Source organism: Ornithodoros turicata, chromosome 4 (assembly GCF_037126465.1).
Source record: "Ornithodoros turicata isolate Travis chromosome 4, ASM3712646v1, whole genome shotgun sequence".
Classification (NCBI taxonomy): Eukaryota; Metazoa; Arthropoda; class Arachnida; order Ixodida; family Argasidae; genus Ornithodoros; species Ornithodoros turicata.
This window is the reverse complement of record NC_088204.1, coordinates 40,010,557-40,033,182: the sequence shown is the minus strand read 5'-3', so window position 1 is coordinate 40,033,182 and position 22,626 is coordinate 40,010,557. Positions and strand designations below refer to the sequence as shown.

At 44.8% G+C, this 22,626-nt stretch overlaps 1 protein-coding gene across 1 annotated transcript in view; it reads right to left on the bottom strand.

The window, feature by feature from the left end:
• The window catches only part of LOC135391451 (guanylate cyclase 32E-like), a 709,869-nt gene that overhangs the window by 523,437 nt on the left and 163,806 nt on the right, over positions 1-22,626 (bottom strand). The window contains exon 2 of the mRNA XM_064621704.1: positions 1,987-2,365. Within this exon, the coding sequence (XP_064477774.1) occupies positions 1,987-2,358 (372 nt within the window). The 5' untranslated portion in view covers positions 2,359-2,365. The remainder of the gene's footprint in view (positions 1-1,986; positions 2,366-22,626) is intronic.

Genomic DNA, 22,626 nt, shown 5'->3' with positions numbered 1-22,626 from the left:
CGCAGACGTATGTTGACACAGATGTCTCGCGACCTAAAGCCACGAATTATTATTATTATACGAGGTACAGAACATGGGCAGTGTTGTCCCTGAAAACATACGTATCTTCAGACCCTTTCGTCCAACGTCAGAACAACACGAAACCGCACCAACTTCAGCGAATTTGTTCTTATCGGTGAGTCGCACTGCAGGTAAATCAGTCCCATCTGTTAATCACCAGGAACCTTGCAACAACTGCTGAAAACTGCGAGCCAAAAAGCTCTGTTTCAAATCTCCTCCACTCGAAGAACCTTCGCTCTTTTTATAACTCGAATTCACTCGCGAAATCACCAAGCCTGCTATACTGATCCGGTCTGTTTCTGGTGGCATTGAAGGCACCAATATTACAAATCGGCAATGTATGGTTTGCTCAGATATTTTGGTAGGAATGTACTAGTAACATTAATCAAGAAACAATTCGAAGCAGTGTCATGTTTAGAGACCCATCAGCGCAGACGATGAAAGCAACACAGAGACAGACAGGGAACGTCGAACGTCGCAATCATATGATTAAAGCTTGATTATGATTAAAGGTTGCAAGTTCGACGTTCCCTGGTTGTCTTTGTGTTACTTTTGTCGTCTTCGCTGTTGTCATCTGCCACAGGCTGCCCTAGTCTCTTAGTCGTCGTATGTTACAGGTCAGTGATAACAGTTCTCTGTCACTAATCAACACAAGATAAATTTTACGAGTACAAAGTCACGAGGGCAAATAACGCCACGGCCGTCCATGGAAGCTTGGGTCGATCTCTTTTTTTTTTTTTTTTTGCTCGGGGGCCACGCGGGCCGCCGCTTCGGCACTCCTGATCTAGGTGGTGTTGGTTGTGGTTGATAAGAGAGAAACAATGCACACAAAAGAATCACATCACGTCGCAGAACATACATACAAATAAAAAACAGCCAATGACGCAGACGAAGGTCACTCTGGGTGATTCATGCTTCTGCGCTGCCTGTTTCCATCAACGCTTATTTCTTACTCTGACAGTCATTTAACATAGCGCAATATCATTTATCCTTGCCAAAAAGTCATCAATGACGATAATGAAAAGCTGTTATTCGGTAGCTGTCTTCTAGAAGGGTACTTACCGTCAAATTTCCATTCATTATCATCCAGGAAAATCTCAGTTGGGGGAGGGGGGGGGCATGAGCACATTCAGTATGTGCTTTCGAAGATTTCTTCAGGCATATGGGCGTTGTCACTCCTCCACAATTTAGTTCCTCTTAATACGCCCGTTAGTGTATATTATGCTCTAGTTTACTCCCACATTTCTTATAGCCTTGAAGTATATGGTGTAACATACAAAACAAGCTTACACCCCTTACTTGCTATGCACAAGCGAGCTCTTCGCATAATGTTATCAATTCATCCCCCGCGACTCAGTGTGGTTTGCATCCTCGCTGCTAAACACGTACCACATATATAGGTTACTTCAGTATAAAATTGTAATACAAATGCGCAAGTTCTTTTTCTTATCCTCTCACTAAGTTTCCACACTTAGGCAACGGGGCGCCGGCATACTTCTTGAGCGGCACCGAGAACACCTTTCACTTATTCACACCACGCACAAATTACGGTAGTTTCACGCTTGCTTCGTTCGGCTCTAATGTTTGGAATGGTTTACCTTTGGAAATACGACATGCTTCTAGTACGTATTCGTCGAAAAGAAAACTAAAATTACACGTTGCCATACAACCGTCATAGGTGTTAACATCACTGTGGTTTTGCTTCTCACTTTCTAATATTTGATTATTCTTTATTTTTCATATCTTTTACTGTTGTTGTTTCAACTTTGTAGTTTCGATTGATTCTAAATCGAAGTATATGTATTCTTTGTAGGGACCGTTTGACAGTGTACGCCTTGACTAACAGTCCCGCTCTGAGCTTTGCTTTGTAGATATATGAATATAAAAATCATTGAATCCTTCAAATAAAACATAGAAATCACTTACGTAGGATATCATGGGCAGGTTGAAAGCAGCCGCTAGCAGAGCTTCATGAACGCAGGTTTCCTGAGGTCCAACAAAGGCTGACACGTTTTCCCTCCATAGCAAGGCAGTTTGTAACACACTGTGTCGCTCTTCGCCGAATGTTTCGGCCACACGGAACTGCAATCGCCGTCCGCCGATGATGGGATGGAAAGAGTTGATTTCCGAGACTGCCAATGTCAGTGCACCTGACAGGGTGAGGCCTGGACGGGAGTAACTTCGATCTCCAGGTCGCCTTTGAGATCCCGTCAAGTATCCTAAAGTAATCACCTCCCCTTCTGACGACAAACACCGCGACACCAGCAATACCAGCGTCGTAGCCACCAGGACCAGCATCGGAACACTGCAGGGAGAAACAGGTAAACCTTTCACTTACCATGCACGAATATCAAACGTGCACCCACAAACAAAGGAAAACGAATGACCGAAGCGTGCCACGATGGTAACCGCGCACTATGATGGCACGGATAAGCGCTTCAGATCACTATTTGCATAGACTATGCGCCTTTGATCCCATTTCCGGTGCAGAGTCGCTCTTCGAAATCTGCGATACCTTCGAAGTTACAGTTTAATTCTTCGCAGGCGTGTTATCACATTCAGATAACCAGAAACATACAATATCAACTTAGAAGGAGGCACCAGCGAACAATGTGGATTCGATGAGGGAAGCATAATTCCCTGAGTCTGTGGGAAGCTTGCGCAACAGACATGGACAGGACGACACGGGACTCAAACGGGAACAAGATACTCGACGTACTCCGTCTCCTACGTGGTATGGCTCGTACGGCTAATTGAGATACCCCATTCACCGCACGACACAGCACCTGCTCTTATCCAGTAGACGCCTAACTGCTACCCAATAACATCCGAACCGAGCGCTGGATAGGTCGGACAGTCGACTGCAATGTTGAGAAAGGGCTAGAGGCCAGATCTCTCAAGGCATTTCACAATTTCAGGTTCGGTGCGCTTCTTAAGAATATAAGTCCCGCGGATATTTTTTGGGATCTGGAGGGACTGCAGAAAGCGATACCGAAAGTGCTTCTGCTAAATTACATTCACATATCCGAAACCAAGGACACCGATCGTGCGGAGAGACTTTCTTGTCAGCCGGTCATTGCTCAAAGAGGTAAAAGAATGGCTGTCCCTTTCGAATATGATAGAACAGAAACATAAAAAAAAAAGGAAATGTAGGTCGCACTGGCGCGACCAGCTGTTCCGAGACGATTGATGCGTGAAAGCACGGAATAATTCAAAAGATTATTTCAGCACGTATGTCCTTGAGGTAGTTCGCCAGGGCGCAGGTTGTTTGGTCTGTTTTGGCCAGCTCCCCAGTACCTTCTCAACAGGCTGTCCCTTTCCAATCTTCCTTTAGATTCGTTGACTCTTGAGCCATATGATATCCACAGAATGCATTTCATTGTAGTAAATTCACGCGGTTCTACGACAGCATGCAACCAGCAAAGATTTCATGCGATTTTTGCGTTCTGGGTACATGTCGTTTCGCAGTAGGTTCATTTCGGGTAACTAAGCAGCACCTCTTCTTACCTCACTTAAGCATTCTGCACCTCTGCACCTGCTGTGCCCCCACACGCGTCCCACAGAAAAAACATGCGCTCCACTTCATTGCGTACTGACGTCAAATGCGTACCACAAACAGGGACGGATCCAGGATCTGAAAGGGGGTCCAGCCTTGGCTAGCTTGGTAGGTACACGATCTAAGTTCATTAAACAATATGTGAAGAAATTGAGGAGGGGGTCAGAACATCCTGACCCTCCCTCCTCTAGATCCGCTCCTGACCACAAGTGGTGCGGCTGTCGTGAGGGTTCAGGTTCCGATGTTTTGAGTGCGTAGCACGGATCCTTGAAAGCGGAACTTCATCCCAATGACACCCTGAAGGCCATACATTATCCGATATAAGACCGTGATCACTCGTGTTTCGTGGAAAGCCCGGGACGTACGCCTTTTCGTCACCATTACCATAACTGCGTAGGTGTCATAAAAAGGCGCCCGCTTCCCGATTTCAATAGATCAGGGGGATGGCACTTGCGATCCTTGATCACTTGATGAGGAACCTGTAATGCGGTTAAGTTCTGCGTTCTAAAGCAGTGGAGATACAATCTCATAAAATTTATTTATTCGATACCCTGAGCCCTCAGTACCCTTATGTCACAACTTCCGTCCCGATTGCGCTCAGAGTTATTTTTCGAAAATTAAAATTGAAAATTATGGGCAAACCTGTGTCGAAGTCGTCGTCAACTGCGAATTGCTCCTCAAGTACGACGTCAGAGCTACACTGCATACGCATAACACAGTGTATAAAAAAAGAAAAAAGAATCGGCTACGTGTCGGCTACGTGTCGGCTACGTAGTCATCATGAGCAGCAACGCAGTCGGGAACATGAACCACTGTTGCCTGACCAATTGGGGATTATTTCCCAACAGACGTCGCCCAGAGCCGTTTTAGCGCAATTTTACCAGCGTATTAAAAATATTTAGCGCTTTCTGTTGCATGACAGTAATTTGTTATGATGGTTTTACAAGTAACCAGTAAGCTTACGGTAGCCCAGAGTCGTATATTAAAAGGGAGTCTTGCCATTGGGAGGAGTAACAAAAAGATGCTCGACCTGTCAATCATAGTTTCGCTCCTCTCATTGGTTTGCTTTTCAGCAAGGAGGTCACCATGACACCTTGCTGTCACCCAAAATGGCCACGAAAACAAACACAATGAAGCGGGAATTTCTTGACGAAACATTTCACAGACTACTCTAATTTTACACTGCAAATGTACATCCTCATATACGTTTCTCGCAAATCAGTTTCAACTGATGCTCATCCATCGAGATCTAACCGAACATAATACGTTTTGTGGCTGGTGTTAGGCTAGTGAACACCGCAATCGCGGCGATCACTACGAAATCATAACAAAAACGGCACTGTGCTGTAAAATCTCCTATTGACTGGATTGAATGGATATAAACATTCTTGCTTTTTATATTCGAACTATTCATATAGATTTGTTTAAATATCGTACCGATGACAGAATGTTTCCCAGCAGGTGGCTCTGCCGGCAGCAGTGCAACGACGGAAGCAGACGACAATTCCCGACGTGCCTTACGCACCCTAGGTGGCGTTCATCAAATTTGCACCAAAGATCCACTAGTTTTACAGATTGCGAGATGTATCCCGCAATCCCAATCAATGGTGTCATTGGGTGTCATTGCCTCCCGGAAGGAATCACCTTTTGCTGTCTCAGCTACACACGTTCTGCTCGCGCAGGTGAGTTCTCAAAGTTGCAAGTGTAATTCATAGTGTAATGTACTAGTATCGTAGTCTTTCACGTAAAGGAGTGCGAGATCAGTGCATTATCTATAAGTATGTAGTATCATGATTGTGGTATTTACAGGATTGTTCTTAACAGGTGTTTGACCTGATTTTAACAGATGCATTGACAAGGACGAAGGAATAACTATCCAGCAAAACTCACAACTGCAACTCCATTGTACAGTAATATGTGCCAGGGTCTGCCAAATATTAATATTTTACTTTATTTATTATTTCGTGGTAGCGCCGCGAAGCAACTGTGGCTGTATGCTCTGTGCTAAGAGTAACTCTAATAGTAAAGAGTAAATTTGAGAGTAACTCTGAGCATTGCTTGTCAAACTTTGGCACACACGTGCAACAGAGTGAAAAAGTATCACTGGTCAACAGAAAAGCGTGTCTAGACGACAAAGTCCAGTGTCTTCATGACGGTCGGACACGCCTGCGCTTTACTTTGTGATGAATTTTGTTTTCTTTCTTGAAACGTATTATAGGTTGCCATCCGCATTGATGTCCTATTTCCTGTCTGACTAGAATACTAAGTACTTAGTGATTTAAGCTCAAAGGCCTTCAGGACATTAACACTGTCTTTTCTGTGCATTACAGATTCGCAATGAGTACAAAGAAATCATAAATGTGGGTGCTAACACAGCAGTACCGAAATTTATCAAAGTGTCTGGGCACAAGACTTTAAATATGACATACAAAAGGAGATCTTGCAGAGCAGAAGTAAACTGGCTGAGCACGGACAGACTCGATGAGGAAATGGACAGGCAGTACACCTTCATATAGGACTCATGAGTGCTTGACACACATTAAGTGTTAGTTGTCAGATCACTTAACAGACTTTATTTCAGAGTTCCAAAAGTTCTTTCAGTCAGAAATATTGGAATAATTTCATATAAATATGATTCTTTCACAAGTAATGGTGGAACTTTATAGGTACTGGTATCAATATCCTCCCAAATAGATTATCTTAATTACAACACTTTCATCACTGTGCTTAACAAGATTTTGAAGCAAAAAGTATCGTATCAATATTTGTATGTATTTTTGTATGGATATTTGTATTCTATGAATATGGGAGCTCATGTGTTCGATTATTCACTGCTTTTGTTCTTGTAAAGTATTTATGTGAGCAGTGAAATTTATAAACTTGAGCTGCTTCAAAAGCATCTTATTAAACACATGAAATGGAAGTTACCCAGCTACCTTACCAGAGTAATCCAATTCCATTTTTGGAAATTTGCTTTCTTTTCTTACGAGCATATATCTTTGATGTTGCTTATTCGATTGCGATGCAGTGATTTTTTTAATATCTCAACTGAGTTGGAATAGTCTGTAATCCAGTACTTTTAGTTTCCAGACTATTTACTGTGAGTGTTCTGAAGTGGCTGCCAGCGCTTGTGAAGGAGAGTTGGCTCTTTTGGTTCATGGAACTAGTATGAATCTGTGATGGAATTGATGACATCGCGTGTCATGGTTTAGTATATGTTTTGGTTTTATCCCCTTGCACTGATAGCCTAGCCTAATTCTTACTGACATGCACATGTTGCTGTGAGAAATAAAATCTTCCTACCTCTGCACTGCAAAACACAATTGCTTGTCATGCAAAAAACTTCATGCCTTGTAGTCCGAGAAAAAGCCATGGGTGAGAAATATTCCATTTTAGATCATGAGTCGTTTTTTTTTTTTTTTTTGTTCTAGTGGTCCTCAGTAAAAACTATTGTGCTTCATCTGTTATCAATTTCATGTTCTTCTGCATGACAACCACGATTTTAAGTCGAGAGTCAGAAGTGTAGCATAGTTTGAGACAAGCTAATGATTTTTGTTGTCTTTAGTGTCTACTGTGCAATTTGTGTATCATCTAAATAAACAAAGGTATCACTTATTCGGTATGTCGATTCTTCCATTTGCGTATGTCTTGACTGTCTTCCCCACTTCGTACATGCCTTTCGATCATCAATCTTCCATTTTGCACTGTATGTACTGCCATGTGAAGGGCTGTCCGAAACCACTGCAAATCCCCCCTCAAGGTGTAGTGATACTGACTTCATGGGAGTTACTATGCTCCTTTTCAGGAGTTGTGATACTCTTTTCAGGAGTTGTGATACTCTTTTCAGGAGTTGTGATACTCTTTTCATGAGTGTTACTATAGTCCTCTCAATAAGGTGTACTGGCAACCCTAATAAGGGAGTGAGGAGACTCCCAAACAAGAGTATCCGTACACTCTATGGGAGAGTGCTGGTACCCCCCTTTAGGATGGAGAGTAACGGTACACCCCTAAGGGAGTAGTATATGTGGCAAGGGTGTACTCCCCAAAAAGGAGTTAGAGTACACCCTTTTTTTAAAGAGTGTACTACAGACGCGACTGGAAGAACTTGTAAAAGCCACAAACTCGGACGCGCACGGACGCAGCCAGGAGCAAGCACAGAAAAAAAGAAAAAAAAAGGAGGGGGGGGGGGGGCTAAGGCATGCTATGAGCGCCACAGAAGTGAAGCGCCGCCGAGGAGAAATATCAAAAGCGCGGCGCAGGCACAGGGGGGCCCTACCTATGTCCGCCATTTTTGTAACTGCCCTCAAGCGGTCGCTTGTGGCAACGCCGCCATCTTGTCATGGACCGACGTCACGGAGCCATCATCCAATGATATGCCCCGCCGGTTTGTTTTCCTTGTGTTTTCATCATTCCACCTGTTCGCTCCTCTTTTTCGTCTGCTTCGCCGGCGGCGGGTGTCCTCCAAGGACGGGATTAGAGTACAGACGCGATTGTGTTTCGTTTTCGTCAGTCTTCCGAATTTTTTATGGCGTATCCATAATCGGACGTGGTACTTTGTTGTTATCCTGGCTGCAGTAATCGGTCCACGTTTGCTGGCAAAGCATCTGGCATAACATACCACCAGTAAGTACGCCACTTCAAATGTGCTTTCAGTTGTAGTTTCACTTCCCCACTACACTTCGTAGCTTTCCTCGAAAACCGTCCCTACGATTTTCGTTGGAACATGCGATCGGGAGACCAGACCTAGTGCCAACAAAATACAGCGTGGTCTGTTCGAAACACTTCAGAAACGAAGACTTCGATAGACCATCGCTAGCACGGGTTCGTCTACGTGAAGGTGCTGTCCCCATTCCTTCACTGCAGGCTCAGCAGGTAGGCTTCTTCAACAAAATGCCAGGGTGTAGTCAATTACCGGTGGCTGCATTGCCTCCAGTTGCTTGGGGAGAAGCCAGACGTGGCTGGAGTGAGCGACTGCGAACCCAGCGCACAAGAGGCAAGAACATTGATTACAGTATGTGTATTATAATAAACAGCGCGTGTTCTTACTATCTCATCACAGTTGCTTGAGGAACAGTCAAGCGCGCCAGGAGTGAGCGTGCCGGAACCCAGTGCACAAGAGGCAGGAGATGTGAGCATTCCTTACACAGTCTATCATGCCTGCGCATGGTTGTTTCAGTCTCAGTTTCACGCCCTAGCGGCTCCCCATGAGTTCCGGAGAAACCTGTGTCGGGAAAGTAGTAATAAACAGGTAAACCATTTCCCACTGCCAGTGTGTACTACTTCATTCCCACCATGGTGTTCACCAGAAACTGCAGAAAGTCTTCACAGTGTAGAACCCAGATATCGGACAATTGTGTCGCAAGCAGTACACATACGAGTATCACAGTTCTGTTATTTCATATTCCAGGTGCACGGGGTCGTGGATATGCCTTCTGTACCTGCTTCACCTGCTTTGGTAAGTGTTAAAAATGTCCTGAAAACGTCGTTGCAGTGGTTCTGAAATCTCGTTATGGCATCGATAACACGTGCGACAATCTTTATTTCCAGTCGCATCGATAAAACTTCTGATGAGTCTATGCCTGTAGAAACTGTCTTATTTTGAAGGACAGATAGTCCAAATGGCTGTCCTTTCTACAGGGTGTTCAACGAGAGAGTGCCAGGAAAAAATATTTGAAGAGAACGATAAAAGAAAAACGACCACTACTTTTCTGCTACCTGAGTTACAAATTCCATTACAATAGCCATTAAAGACACATTGAGTGGGATGGGAGGAGGACGTATTGTGAAGATGAAACGTACAGCTGTGCAAGCGGTAGCGGTATGCAGAGGTTTGTTTACAGAATGAGTGAGAATGAATGAGCGTGAGTTTAGTCCTCCTCTCCCTCTTCGTAACAGTATTGTTATGCAACTAAAAAATAATGGTACTGTGATGCGACATGTTGCACGTTCCGTAGGGTAGGACTGCGGATAATTTGGACCACCTGGGCTTCCTTTGATGTGCACCGGAAATCTCCGACACACGGTGCTGGAAGCAACGTTTACCTCCCTCACATTGTTACCGCCCTTGGCCAGGATCGAACCCGCGATCTTGAGCTCAGCAAGCCAGCACGTTACCGACTGAGCTACCGAGGACGGTGTTACGCAACTGCTGGGCCAAATTGTGAAGATTCCAGCGTAGTTGCCAAAGAGGCTTTCGTGATGCTGCTCGTTGCCCTGAGTGAACAGTGGAAGCTACCCATTGGCTACTTTCTGGTTGATGGGATTACTGGAGAACAACAACGTAACCTTGTGCTCGAAGGGTTGTCACTTTGCCACAATGCTGGCGTGACGGTTGTTTCCCTGACCTGTGATGCTGCTGCAGCCAACCTATCAATGCTTCAAAACCTCGGTTGCTCGGTGCAGTTCGACAGCTTACGCACAAGCTTTCCACACCCCAACACGGAGATGCCTATAAGTGTTTTTCTTGATGCGTGCCACATGTTGAAGTTGGTGAGGAATGCACTCTGCGACTTCAAGTCGTTTGTCGACGAAGATGGCCATGAAATATCGTGGAAGCACATTGAAGCCCTTCACTCAATCCAGCAGAAAGAGGGACTTCATGCAGCAGATAGACTACGAACAGCACATGTGCATTTTCAACAACAGGTCATGAAGGTCAGTCTTGCTGCGTAGCTCCTCAGCACATCAGTTGCAGATGCCATAAGTCAGTGTCGAAACTTGGGTGTACTTGCATTTGAAAACTCTAAAGGAACTGAGATGTTCTTGAGGATCATTCACAATGTATTTGACGTCCTCAACTCTGTAAATGTTCATCAGAAATGCTGGAAGAAGCCACTGTGTCCTGGAAATATTAAAAATGCCCGAATAATATTCCAGATGGCAACACCCTGCATACGTGCTCTTCGCAAAAGTGAACATGGAAAATCTGGGCCGCTTCTTGTGCAGACGAACCGAAAAACCGGATTCCTTGGCTTCCTTGTGTGCTGCAATAGTACCATTCAGCTCTACGACTTCCTTCTCTCCAAGTCTCTCGTCAAGCATCTTCCCACACACAGGGTCAGCCAAGACCACCTCGAACTCTTCTTTGGTTTGATAAGATCACACGCAGGCTACAACAACAACCCTATCGCAAGGCAATTCGAAGCAGCCTACAAAAGGTTGATTGTTAACACCCAAGTAGAAGCTTCTGAACAAGGGAACTGCCTTCCACTTGAAAATGTCTCAATACTTCACGTCAGCAGTGTGACACTACCTCGTTGAAAAGATGTAATAAACAGGACATCGAGAGGACGAAGCAACACAGCTGAAGGAATTCTCCAAGACGAACTTCCTGACCACGACTACTTCCCGGACCCAAAATTTTTTTTGGGGACAGAATAATTGTTTTCATCGCAGGACATATAGCGTGCCGTCAACAAGAATATTTGACGTGTGAAACATGTATCTCCCAGCTAACTGTGCCCATGCCTTCCGTCCACCATTCTCTCATGCAACGAAAGGACAAGTACGGTTAATTTCGGTACCCATCCGACGATGTTATCACCATCTGTACGAAAGCGGAAAAGCTGTTACGAAGGGCTCTCCTTCAAGAGCGCATATCGTCAAACACTTTTCTGCAAAGGGTACTCTTGCAGGTTATGGAGTCCATGTTTGGACAGCAGGAACTTTAGCCCAATACAGAGTGAGCACATGCTTGAACAGACATGCCTTGAAAATCACCTTTTTCAATTGGTAAGGTCTGTTGCAGAGAGGTATTTAAGTATACGTATGCGTCATGCAGCCAAGACACGTACAGAGGAGCTGCATAAGCGCGGGTGCCACCAGCTTTTTACAAAGCTCACCCAATTCAAAGGGCAGTAGGGAATACTTGCGGAAGGTGTATGATTCGATAGTTTTGATAAGTCATGTCATTGGGGTTTGTAAATAGTACCACATTTTTATACATATATACTGACTGTAAACCTGTCAACTGCAACAAGCTACTTTTCTGTCCTCCTGAGCCTCGTAGATGCTATATATGCCAATCATGCTGTGTAAATAGTGAAGTTCGGTTTAGTCAGGGTTAGTTGTGTCACTGTGCAAATAACACTCTCGCACTTCCGTGCTATGTTCATTTTATTCTACCGCTTACACCTTGTCTATTTTTTTAGAGGCCCTTGTTTGTTTATTTGCCGTTTAGACTGGTTTTGCGCATTTCTGTATTCCAGCAGTCATCCTTGTCTGGATTTCGTTGTACCGTTCAAAGTTGGAAACCGTGTTATTATTGATGTTACTGATCATGTTATTGAAGTCTGCAATGACCAACTCTCGTAAACAACAGAAGTGATCGTGCGGAGAAGAAATCAGCATCCCCATAAAAGGACCTTATTTGTCTTGCTTGGCGGCGTGAACGTCCCATGTTATCCGAACTGTAAGGAAACATACAGCTGTCCTCCCGCACTTGATTTGCTACTCGTATGATGTACGCTAATTCCGAAAGGCCACCAAAGGCAAACATAGTTATAAAATGACAGGGAGAGGCGGAAATCGGCCGACAATGGGCCGCCATGTTTTCAGGCCACGACAAGATGGCGTCGACCAGCACGCTCTCTCTATGGGTCGAATATACTGTAGGGCACCCCTGTGGGCGCAGGGGAGTGGCTGTATGTTATGGTCGCGTAGCTAGTACAATAGTACCTTGGAGTCCGACCGCTATGCGGGAGTGATGGCGTATGCAGGTCGTGAAGACGTCTGAAACAACAACAACTTTATTACGGGATGATGGCTGGGCAGTTTCATCGCCTGGGGCGATACTCTACCCCATTGCTGGTGGTGATGCGGGGAATGAAATAATGAGCCCCTTCACAATAAGGATCGAAGTGCTGTGGTGTCCAGAAAGGTGAACAGAGCCTTGAGGACAGAGCGTTGGTGTGCTGGATGTAGCCAGGGACCAAGCAATTTTGTGAGAGAGGGGGGCGCGGCAGTCTAGCTCGTTGAGGGATGCGGAGAGTACGGTTCGGGAAGGTTAAGTGGGGAGAGTTAACTTGTCTCAAGCGGTAGCGCCACTGTGCTGTGAAGGCCACGTCGAGGCGCATTCGATGAACTAATGCGGCATCTTGACGAGAGATGTGTGCAGGCATGCGGTAAGCGAGCGCTGGATCAACTCTGCTCAGCAAGGCGGGGGCTAGAATGTCAGTGGTTCGTTGGCGGGTAGCCAGAGGAGCCACGAGGCGTCGAATTACGGACCGACGACCTCCTCTCAGCAGTCCAATACGCGTCCGTTTCCGAGACGAGAGAGCTGTCTCGGCGGCGCTGTCAGCCTGTTCATTGCCTTCGACACCGCAATGGGCTGGAACCCACTGGAGAACGAGCCATAACCAACGATGCGGAGGAGCATCGTATGCCAGATGCTTGCCAATTGCTTGGAGCACAGATGTTGAAACAGTGAAGACCCAATTCCGTGGAGTAAAGTGAAAGATGTGCTGCACAAAGAAAAGTATGGCCTAGAGTTCCGCAGCTGTGGATGAGGTATGATGCCAAAGGCGACGTCCTTCAACCACGCCTTCGGATGGGATGACGAACGCCGACGCGGACTTGGCATTACGAGATGTATGCCATCGTTGTATGCGGCGGCAGAGGTAGAAAACTTCGCGTCTTCGAGAGCACAGAAACGGGCTCGAAGGACTTGAGGGGGAACCTGATCTCTGTTGTCCTGGAGGTCAGGAAGACGTGCCAAGGTGGGTGGCACAGGCAGAGACCAGGGGGCGTTCGGCGGTGTGACGTCCTTAGGTGCGAAGCCAGTGAGAGCCTGGCGTGTCGTCTGCGCTACGCGATGGAAATCACTTCCAGGACGGTACCGAATTTTCCTGAGGAGTGGGTGACGGGGAACGTGCGCACGCAAACGTAGAAAGTGTCGAGCCGTTTCCTGCTCACGAAGGACCTCCACCGGGACTTCACCAGCTTCAGCTAGTACTTGGCGTGTTTCAGCCATTCTTGGAACTCCAAGGCAGCGACGAAGGCTTCGGGCGGACAGGGTCCGAAGGGTATTTAACAATGTTGTAGAAACCCTGTGCAAGACTGGAAGGCTGTAAAGCACAGTCGCCCTCACCAAAGGCGCGTGAACGGCTAGAAGTGAGCGTTGATCACAACCCCAGCCAAAGCTAGAAAGATGCTGAATGGCAGGAAGCCATCGCTGCACTTTGCTTTCAAGGTGCTCAATGTGGCGAGCCCAGCGCAGGTTCGAGTCCAGGGCCACACCAAGAAAGCGATGGGAACCCACAGGTTCGAGCTTCTTTTTGACGCACCCAAAGAGGGAAATTACTCATAGCCTTGTGAGTGAAAGGGAGTTCGACGCACTTTTCGGGCGAGAGGTCCATTCCAAGTCGCGTAAGGTAGAGATGGACATTGTTTAAGGCTTGCCAAGCTCGCCAAGCCAACAAAGATGAAAGTCACTGAAAAGGTTAGCCAGCTGTAGATGTGGATTCGAGTCGTACAGCTGGCTAACCTTTTCAGTGACTTTCATCTTTCATCGTCAATTTCTTAGGCAACTTGAGGCCTTGTATGTGATTGTCCCTTCTACAGGGTGTCCCAGAAAACGTGTCATTGAATTATAATAAAAAAACGAGTCATGCGGTCAATGGCGTTTGTTCTTACTGGGTTTTTGCCATCTCCTCATGTGAATGTCGTGTAACGTAAGTTTAATTATGCAAATTTTTGCGAGCTTAAGTCGGAAATTTGCCTAGTAAAGGTCGCTTTTTTACCCCACTAATGTGAAGAGCGTGTCTAATTTAGTCAAATTAGTGATAATTGACAGGGATATTCAGGAGCTATCCCATCGGAAAAAATAGCCGAACATCATGCTCTACGGAGGTCGCACAGGATAGCGCACGATGAATTTTTCAGCGCAATCCTTGTCAGTCCGACGAAAGGAGTTTGGAAACCCAGCCCTCCCCGTCATCGCAGAAAGAGATAAAACAGGCACGGCTTATCACGTTCGACTTTCGCTGGGATAATGCTTTCCCTCTCCCAATTTTAGGAACAGCTACTTTTTCTACTATCACTCTGTGGGCTGGCTTCGGAACCTCCTTTCGTCGCACTGAGAGCGATTGCGCTCAAAAAGTCATCGCGCGCTATGGTCCGGTGCTCCGAAAAACATGATATTGGGCTATTTTTTTCCGATGGGATAGCTCGTGAATATCCCTGTGAATTATCATGGATTTGAGTGAATTCGGCACGCTCTTCATAATGGTGGGGTAAAAAAGTGACCTTAACTTGGCAAATTTCCGAGTTCAGTTCGCAAATATTTACATAATTAAACTTGGAGTACATGACATTCACATTAGGAGGTTGCAAAAACCTAATAAGAACAAATGCTGTTGACCGCATGATTCTAGGTGGCGTAGTTTTTTTATTATAATTCAATGACACGTTTTCTGGGACACCCTGTATGTTGTTCAGGCCTCAGAACATCAGTTCTCCCATGTTCAACATTTGCCGCTTGCGTCGATCGCTGTCGTATGAATGTGTGTATGAGTGTGCAAAAATTTAAGAGTGAAAGGAGGATGAGTGAGAGTGAGTGACTGGTTTGTGCCTTCAGATGACGCACCCTGGAAGTCGCTGAGAAGGCGTGTTAGCTTAGCTCAATTCGTAGAGCCTTGGACCGGTAATCCAGAAGATGTGGGTTCGAGACCTACAGCTGGCTAGCCTTTTCAGTGACTTTCATCTTTCATCGTTAATTTCTTGGGCAACTTGAGGCCTTCTATGTGATTGTCCCTTCTATGTTGTTCCAGCCTCAGAACATCAGTTCTCTCATGTTCGACGTGACCTGTTACCCTTTTAGACAGGACCGCCGCGTTCTGCATGGCGGAACGAATGCCTTGCGAGAGGGCCTCTGAGGGACATTTGAAGTTGACATTCTGAGACTCTCCTCTCCAATAGTCTCTCCAAAGCAATGAGTCTCTGAGGGACATACCGGTGTGCCCAGATGTTCGGAGGCCGGCACGAAAGAGTCTCCAGTTCGTGAAAGGGATCAGTCCAGTAGTGGGTGACAGAGGCAGTCTTTCGTGCGAAATATAGAGGGGAAAGTTGTCACTACCTCGGGTGTCGACATCGGTAGCGCACGACAAGTGGCGAATTATGTCTGCTGACACCGGAAAGATCCAGAATATCGAGTGACGTTGGTGATCGCATATAAGTTGGCTGTCGGTTGTTAAGTCGAGACGTCTGAGATCGCCTCGTGGAATGCTGTTTTTAGTTAGCGTCGTACGTGTTTGCGCAGGAGGACCGTTACACCGTGTTCCACGGAAAATGGTCACGTCTGCACTCACACTGGTAACTGAAAGCCCGCGTATTTACCGAGGTCCATTCACTTAGAATATTGCGGTGCGAACGCGAACCAGACGACCTCGGAGACAATCACCGGCGCTGCGCTCCCATTCGTGTGCCCGGGTTACGTCATTCTGGCTTAGCTGCAGCGAGTCTGAGTCTTTAATACTCGTTTATTTAATAAGTAGGCTGGTTTCTAAAGAGAAAGTTGGCCAAGTAGACTGTGAAACCATGGCGAACATTACCGTACGGGTCTCGTACCATTTCGGTGCGACTTCACTCACATTCACCGCACGAAATATTAACTTTGTGGACTTCATTCAAACTCACCTCACCCGAACTCATATACGCAGCCCTTCAATCACCGTCACCACTCTGCCGTCACCAGCGCATGCCCTCATACCCCTCACCCTCACACCCCCTCTGTGGAGAACGCACTCACCACTCTTCATCTCATGACCTCAAAACCTCTCAAGCACTCATGGCCCCTCACCCTCAAAACTTCAACTAATGGCAGGCTTCACAGTCCTTCGCCCATCATAATGCTTCAACTCACATGCGTTCAACTCACGGCCCTTCGCTCTCACGTACCTTCACTCTCATGTGCCCTCACCCTCACGTGTCTTCAACTCACGGCAGGCCTCATCATATGTCTTCACTGCTTTGCAGGCCTCACAGCCGTTCACCCCTCACATGTCTTCAACTCATGCTTGACGTTGGTACAAGCTCCTTATGTTGATCTCGCTGCATTAAAACGTTATTTTATGACTTTGGTACAGTGATTACGAGTGCACAGGTCCATTTTAAAGGGGTCCGCCACTGCGTTTTCGAATTTTTGCGGCCGCTTCTCCTACAACCTTCGTGAAGTTTAAAATGTTATATATTATCATTATGATTTTGCTGCCAGCGATTACGAGTGCATCGGTACACTTTAAAGGAGCCTGCTTCTGCATTTTCGAAATTTTGCAGCCGCTTCTCCTACAACCTTCGTGAAGTTTAAAATGTTATATATTATCATTATGATTCTGCTGCCAGCGATTACGAGTGCATCGGTACATTTTAAAGGAGCCTGCTTCTGCATTTTCGAAATTTTGCAGCCGCTTCTCCTACAACCTTCGTGAAGTTTACAATGTTATATATTATCATTATGATTTTGCTGCCAGCGATTACGAGTGCATCGGTACATTTTAAAGGAGCCTGCCTCTGCATTTTCGAAATTTTGCAGCCGCTTCTCCTACAACCTTCGTGAAGTTTAAAATGTTATATATTATTATGATTTTGCTGCCAGCGATTACGAGTGCATCGGTACACTTTAAAGGAGCCTGCTTCTGCATTTTCGAAATTTTGCAGCCGCTTCTCCTACAACCTTCGTGAAGTTTAAAATGTTATATATTATCATTATGATTTTGCTGCCAGCGATTACGAGTGCATCGGTACATTTTAAAGGAGCCTGCTTCTGCATTTTCGAAATTTTGCAGCCGCTTCTCCTACATCCTTCGAGAAGTTTAAAATGTTATATATTATCATTATGATTTTGCTGCCAGCGATTACGAGTGCATCGGTACATTTTAAAGGAGCCTGCTTCTGCATTTTCGAAATTTTGCAGCCGCTTCTCCTACAACCTTCGTGAAGTTTAAAATGTTATATATTATCATTATGATTTTGCTGCCACCGATTACGAGTGCATCGGTACACTTTAAAGGAGCCTGCTTCTGCATTTTCGAAATTTTGCAGCCGCTTCTCCTACAACCTTCGTGAAGTTTAAAATGTTATATATTATCATTATGATTTTGCTGCCAGCGATTACGAGTGCATCGGTACATTTTATAGGAGCCTGCTTCTGCATTTTCGAAATTTTGCCGCCGCTTCTCCTACAACCTTCGTGAAGTTTAAAATGTTATATATTATCATTATGATTTTGCTGCCAGCGATTACGAGTGCATCGGTACATTTTAAAGGAGCCTGCTTCTGCATTTTCGAAATTTTGCAGCCGCTTCTCCTACAACCTTCGTGAAGTTTAAAATGTGATATATTATCATTATGATTTTGCTGCCAGCGATTACGAGTGCATCGGTACGCTTTAAAGGAGCCTGCTTCTGCATTTTCGAAATTTTGCAGCCGCTTCTCCTACAACCTTCGTGAAGTTTAAAATGTTATATATTATCATTATGATTTTGCTGCCAGCGATTACGAGTGCATCGGTACACTTTAAAGGAGCCTGCGTCTGCATTTTCGAAATTTTGCAGCCGCTTCTCCTACAACCTTCGTGAAGTTTAAAATGTTATATATTATCATTATGATTTTGCTGCCAGCGATTACGAGTGCATCGGTACATTTTAAAGGAGCCTGCGTCTGCATTTTCGAAATTTTGCAGCCGCTTCTCCTACAACCTTCGTGAAGTTTAAAATGTTATATATTATCATTATGATTTTGCTGCCAGCGATTACGAGTGCATCGGTACATTTTAAAGGAGCCTGCGTCTGCATTTTCGAAATTTTGCAGCCGCTTCTCCTACAACCTTCGTGAAGTTTAAAATGTTATATATTATCATTATGATTTTGCTGCCAGCGATTACGAGTGCATCGGTACATTTTAAAGGAGCCTGCGTCTGCATTTTCGAAATTTTGCAGCCGCTTCTCCTACAACCTTCGTGAAGTTTAAAATGTGATATATTATCATTATGATTTTGCTGCCAGCGATTACGAGTGCATCGGTACGCTTTAAAGGAGCCTGCTTCTGCATTTTCGAAATTTTGCAGCCGCTTCTCCTACAACCTTCGTGAAGTTTAAAATGTTATATATTATCATTATGATTTTGCTGCCAGCGATTACGAGTGCATCGGTACGCTTTAAAGGAGCCTGCTTCTGCATTTTCGAAATTTTGCAGCCGCTTCTCCTACAACCTTCGTGAAGTTTAAAATGTTATATATTATCATTATGATTTTGCTGCCAGCGATTACGAGTGCATCGGTACACTTTAAAGGAGCCTGCGTCTGCATTTTCGAAATTTTGCAGCCGCTTCTCCTACAACCTTCGTGAAGTTTAAAATGTTATATATTATCATTATGATTTTGCTGCCAGCGATTACGAGTGCATCGGTACATTTTAAAGGAGCCTGCGTCTGCATTTTCGAAATTTTGCAGCCGCTTCTCCTACAACCTTCGTGAAGTTTAAAATGTTATATATTATCATTATGATTTTGCTGCCAGCGATTACGAGTGCATCGGTACATTTTAAAGGAGCCTGCGTCTGCATTTTCGAAATTTTGCAGCCGCTTCTCCTACAACCTTCGTGAAGTTTAAAATGTTATATATTATCATTATGATTTTGCTGCCAGCGATTACGAGTGCATCGGTACATTTTAAAGGAGCCTGCGTCTGCATTTTCGAAATTTTGCAGCCGCTTCTCCTACAACCTTCGTGAAGTTTAAAATGTGATATATTATCATTATGATTTTGCTGCCAGCGATTACGAGTGCATCGGTACATTTTAAAGGAGCCTGCTTCTGCATTTTCGAAATTTTGCAGCCGCTTCTCCTACAACCTTCGTGAAGTTTAAAATGTTATATATTATCATTATGATTTTGCTGCCAACGATTACGAGTGCATCGGTACATTCTAAAGGAGCCTGCTTCTGCATTTTCGAAATTTTGCAGCCGCTTCTCCTACAACCTTCGTGAAGTTTAAAATGTTATACATTATCATTATGATTTTGCTGCCAGCGATTACGAGTGCATCGGTACATTTTAAAGGAGCCTGCTTCTGCATTTTCGAAATTTTGCAGCCGCTTCTCCTACAACCTTCGTGAAGTTTAAAATGTTATATATTATCATTATGATTTTGCTGCCAACGATTACGAGTGCATCGGTACATTCTAAAGGAGCCTGCTTCTGCATTTTCGAAATTTTGCAGCCGCTTCTCCTACAACCTTCGTGAAGTTTAAAATGTTATATATTATCATTATGATTTTGCTGCCAACGATTACGAGTGCATCGGTACATTTTAAAGGAGCCTGCTTCTGCATTTTCGAAATTTTGCAGCCGCTTCTCCTACAACCTTCGTGAAGTTTAAAATGTTATATATTATCATTATGATTTTGCTGCCAACGATTACGAGTGCATCGGTACATTCTAAAGGAGCCTGCTTCTGCATTTTCGAAATTTTGCAGCCGCTTCTCCTACAACCTTCGTGAAGTTTAAAATGTTATACATTATCATTATGATTTTGCTGCCAGCGATTACGAGTGCATCGGTACATTCTAAAGGAGCCTGCTTCTGCATTTTCGAAATTTTGCAGCCGCTTCTCCTACAACCTTCGTGAAGTTTAAAATGTTATATATTATCATTATGATTTTGCTGCCAACGATTACGAGTGCATCGGTACATTCTAAAGGAGCCTGCTTCTGCATTTTCGAAATTTTGCAGCCGCTTCTCCTACAACCTTCGTGAAGTTTAAAATGTTATACATTATCATTATGATTTTGCTGCCAGCGATTACGAGTGCATCGGTACATTTTAAAGGAGCCTGCTTCTGCATTTTCGAAATTTTGCAGCCGCTTCTCCTACAACCTTCGTGAAGTTTAAAATGTTATATATTATCATTATGATTTTGCTGCCAGCGATTACGAGTGCATCGGTACATTTTAAAGGAACCTGCTTCTGCATTTTCGAAATTTTGCAGCCGCTTCTCCTACAACGGTAGGTCTCATGAGGGACAAGGCCTCATAAGTGCACTCGCTGTAGGCCTTATGAATGAAGGGCAAGGCCTCATGAGTGCACTTGTGGTAGACCACATGAGGGACACGGCTTCATGAGTGCACTCATAGTAGGCCTCATCGACAGCTTCCGTTCACTCACCCTCACCCCATGGACGTAGTCACTCATGAGAACCCTCATGAGTGACTTCACCCAGATATGTCTCGTACACACCTTTCCGCATGGGGTAGTCCCTTTAAGTCACGCACTACGCGTTATAGTGATTCGCTCTAAAATCAAAACCTCACGGCATAACTGTCTGAGAGCAAATCGTCACTCAGAATGATGTTGTCTCTAGCGGGGGGAATTCGTGACCTGAGGAGAACGGGACGCACGCCTTTTTGTGGCACTGATTGCGGTATATGTTAATCGCCACAAAAAGGCGGACGCCACGCCATTTTCTCCGAATCAGAACCGATAAGTTTGCATATAACATGTTATGTGGTGAAGTTGTGCTTTTAGAGTGAAGCAAGACTTACGTGAGAAAAACGCACAGACCGCAACATCTCCATGAAACAGACTAACGGTAGAAACGACTTGCAGGATAGGAAGACATGCTACACCAGAGATGGGTAGCCAAAAGTGTTTAGAAACTATCTGCGGGAACGTATAGTTACAAACTACTACATCTTTTTCCGGCGTTATTAATCCTCTTGTCGTACATTTTAATCCTTATGCCATGACATTTAATCCTTTTGCCATCGGAATTAATCCTCCTTTCATTATTTTTAATCCTCATTTCACATAATTTAATCCGTATCTCATGCAATTTAATCCAAGTGACTATGTGTGGGCTACATGACTTTTTTTGTGTATTTTGGGACAATTCCCATGTGTACGCATATTGCACATGCTTTTCACTAATATTGTGGGTTTCTGCACCATAATGGGATACTGCGGGACTGTCAATCTGGATTACGGTGTTGTGGGACTATAACCATGTCTACGAGTATTACCCATCGTTTTCATTAAAAACGTGGGTTTGTGCATTGTAATGGGATACTCCCGGACTCTGTATATGGGTTACGATACTGTGGGACTATTTCCATGTGTACGGTGTTACCCATGCTTTTCATTAGATATGCGGGTTTCTGCATTGTAATGGGAAAATGTGAGACTGTCGATCTTCATTGCAATATCCTGGGACTATAAGCAAGTCTACGGTTATTCCCAGTGCTTTCCATTAGAAACGCGTTTTTTTGCACTGTAATGGGATATTGTTTGACCGTCAATCTTAATTACGATATTGTGGGACAATTTCCATGTCTATGGGTATTACCCATGCTTTTCATTCAAATGCAGGTTCCTGGAGTATAACGGGACGGTGTGGGAATGTCTCTCTGGTTTAGGATATTGTGGAACTATTCCCATGTGTGCGGGTATTACCCAGGCTTTTCGTTAAATATGTGGGTTTCTGCACTGTCATTGGATACTGTGGGACTATTCCCATGTGTGCGGGTATTACCCACGGTTTTCGTTAAATATGTGAGATTCTGCACCGTCGTGGGATACTGTGGGACTATTCCCAAGTACCGGGTATTACCCATGCTTTTTGTTAAATATGTGGGTTTCTGCACTGTGATGGGATACTGTGGGACTATTCCCATGTGTGCGGGTATTACCCATGCTTTTGGTGAAATATATCGGATTCTGCACTGTAATGGGATACTGTGGGACTATTCCCATGTGCCTGGGTATCACCCATGCTTTTTGTGAAATATGTGGGATTCTGCACTGCAATGGGATACAGTGGGTCTATTCCCATGTGCCTGGGTATTACCCATGCTTTTTGTGAAATATGTGGGATTCTGCACTGCAATGGGATACAGTGGGTCTATTCCCATGTGTGCGGGTAGTCCCCATGCTTTCTGTTAAATATGTGGGATTCTGCACTGTAATGGGATACTGTGGGACTATTCCCAAGTACCGGGTATTACCCATGCTTTTTGTTAAAT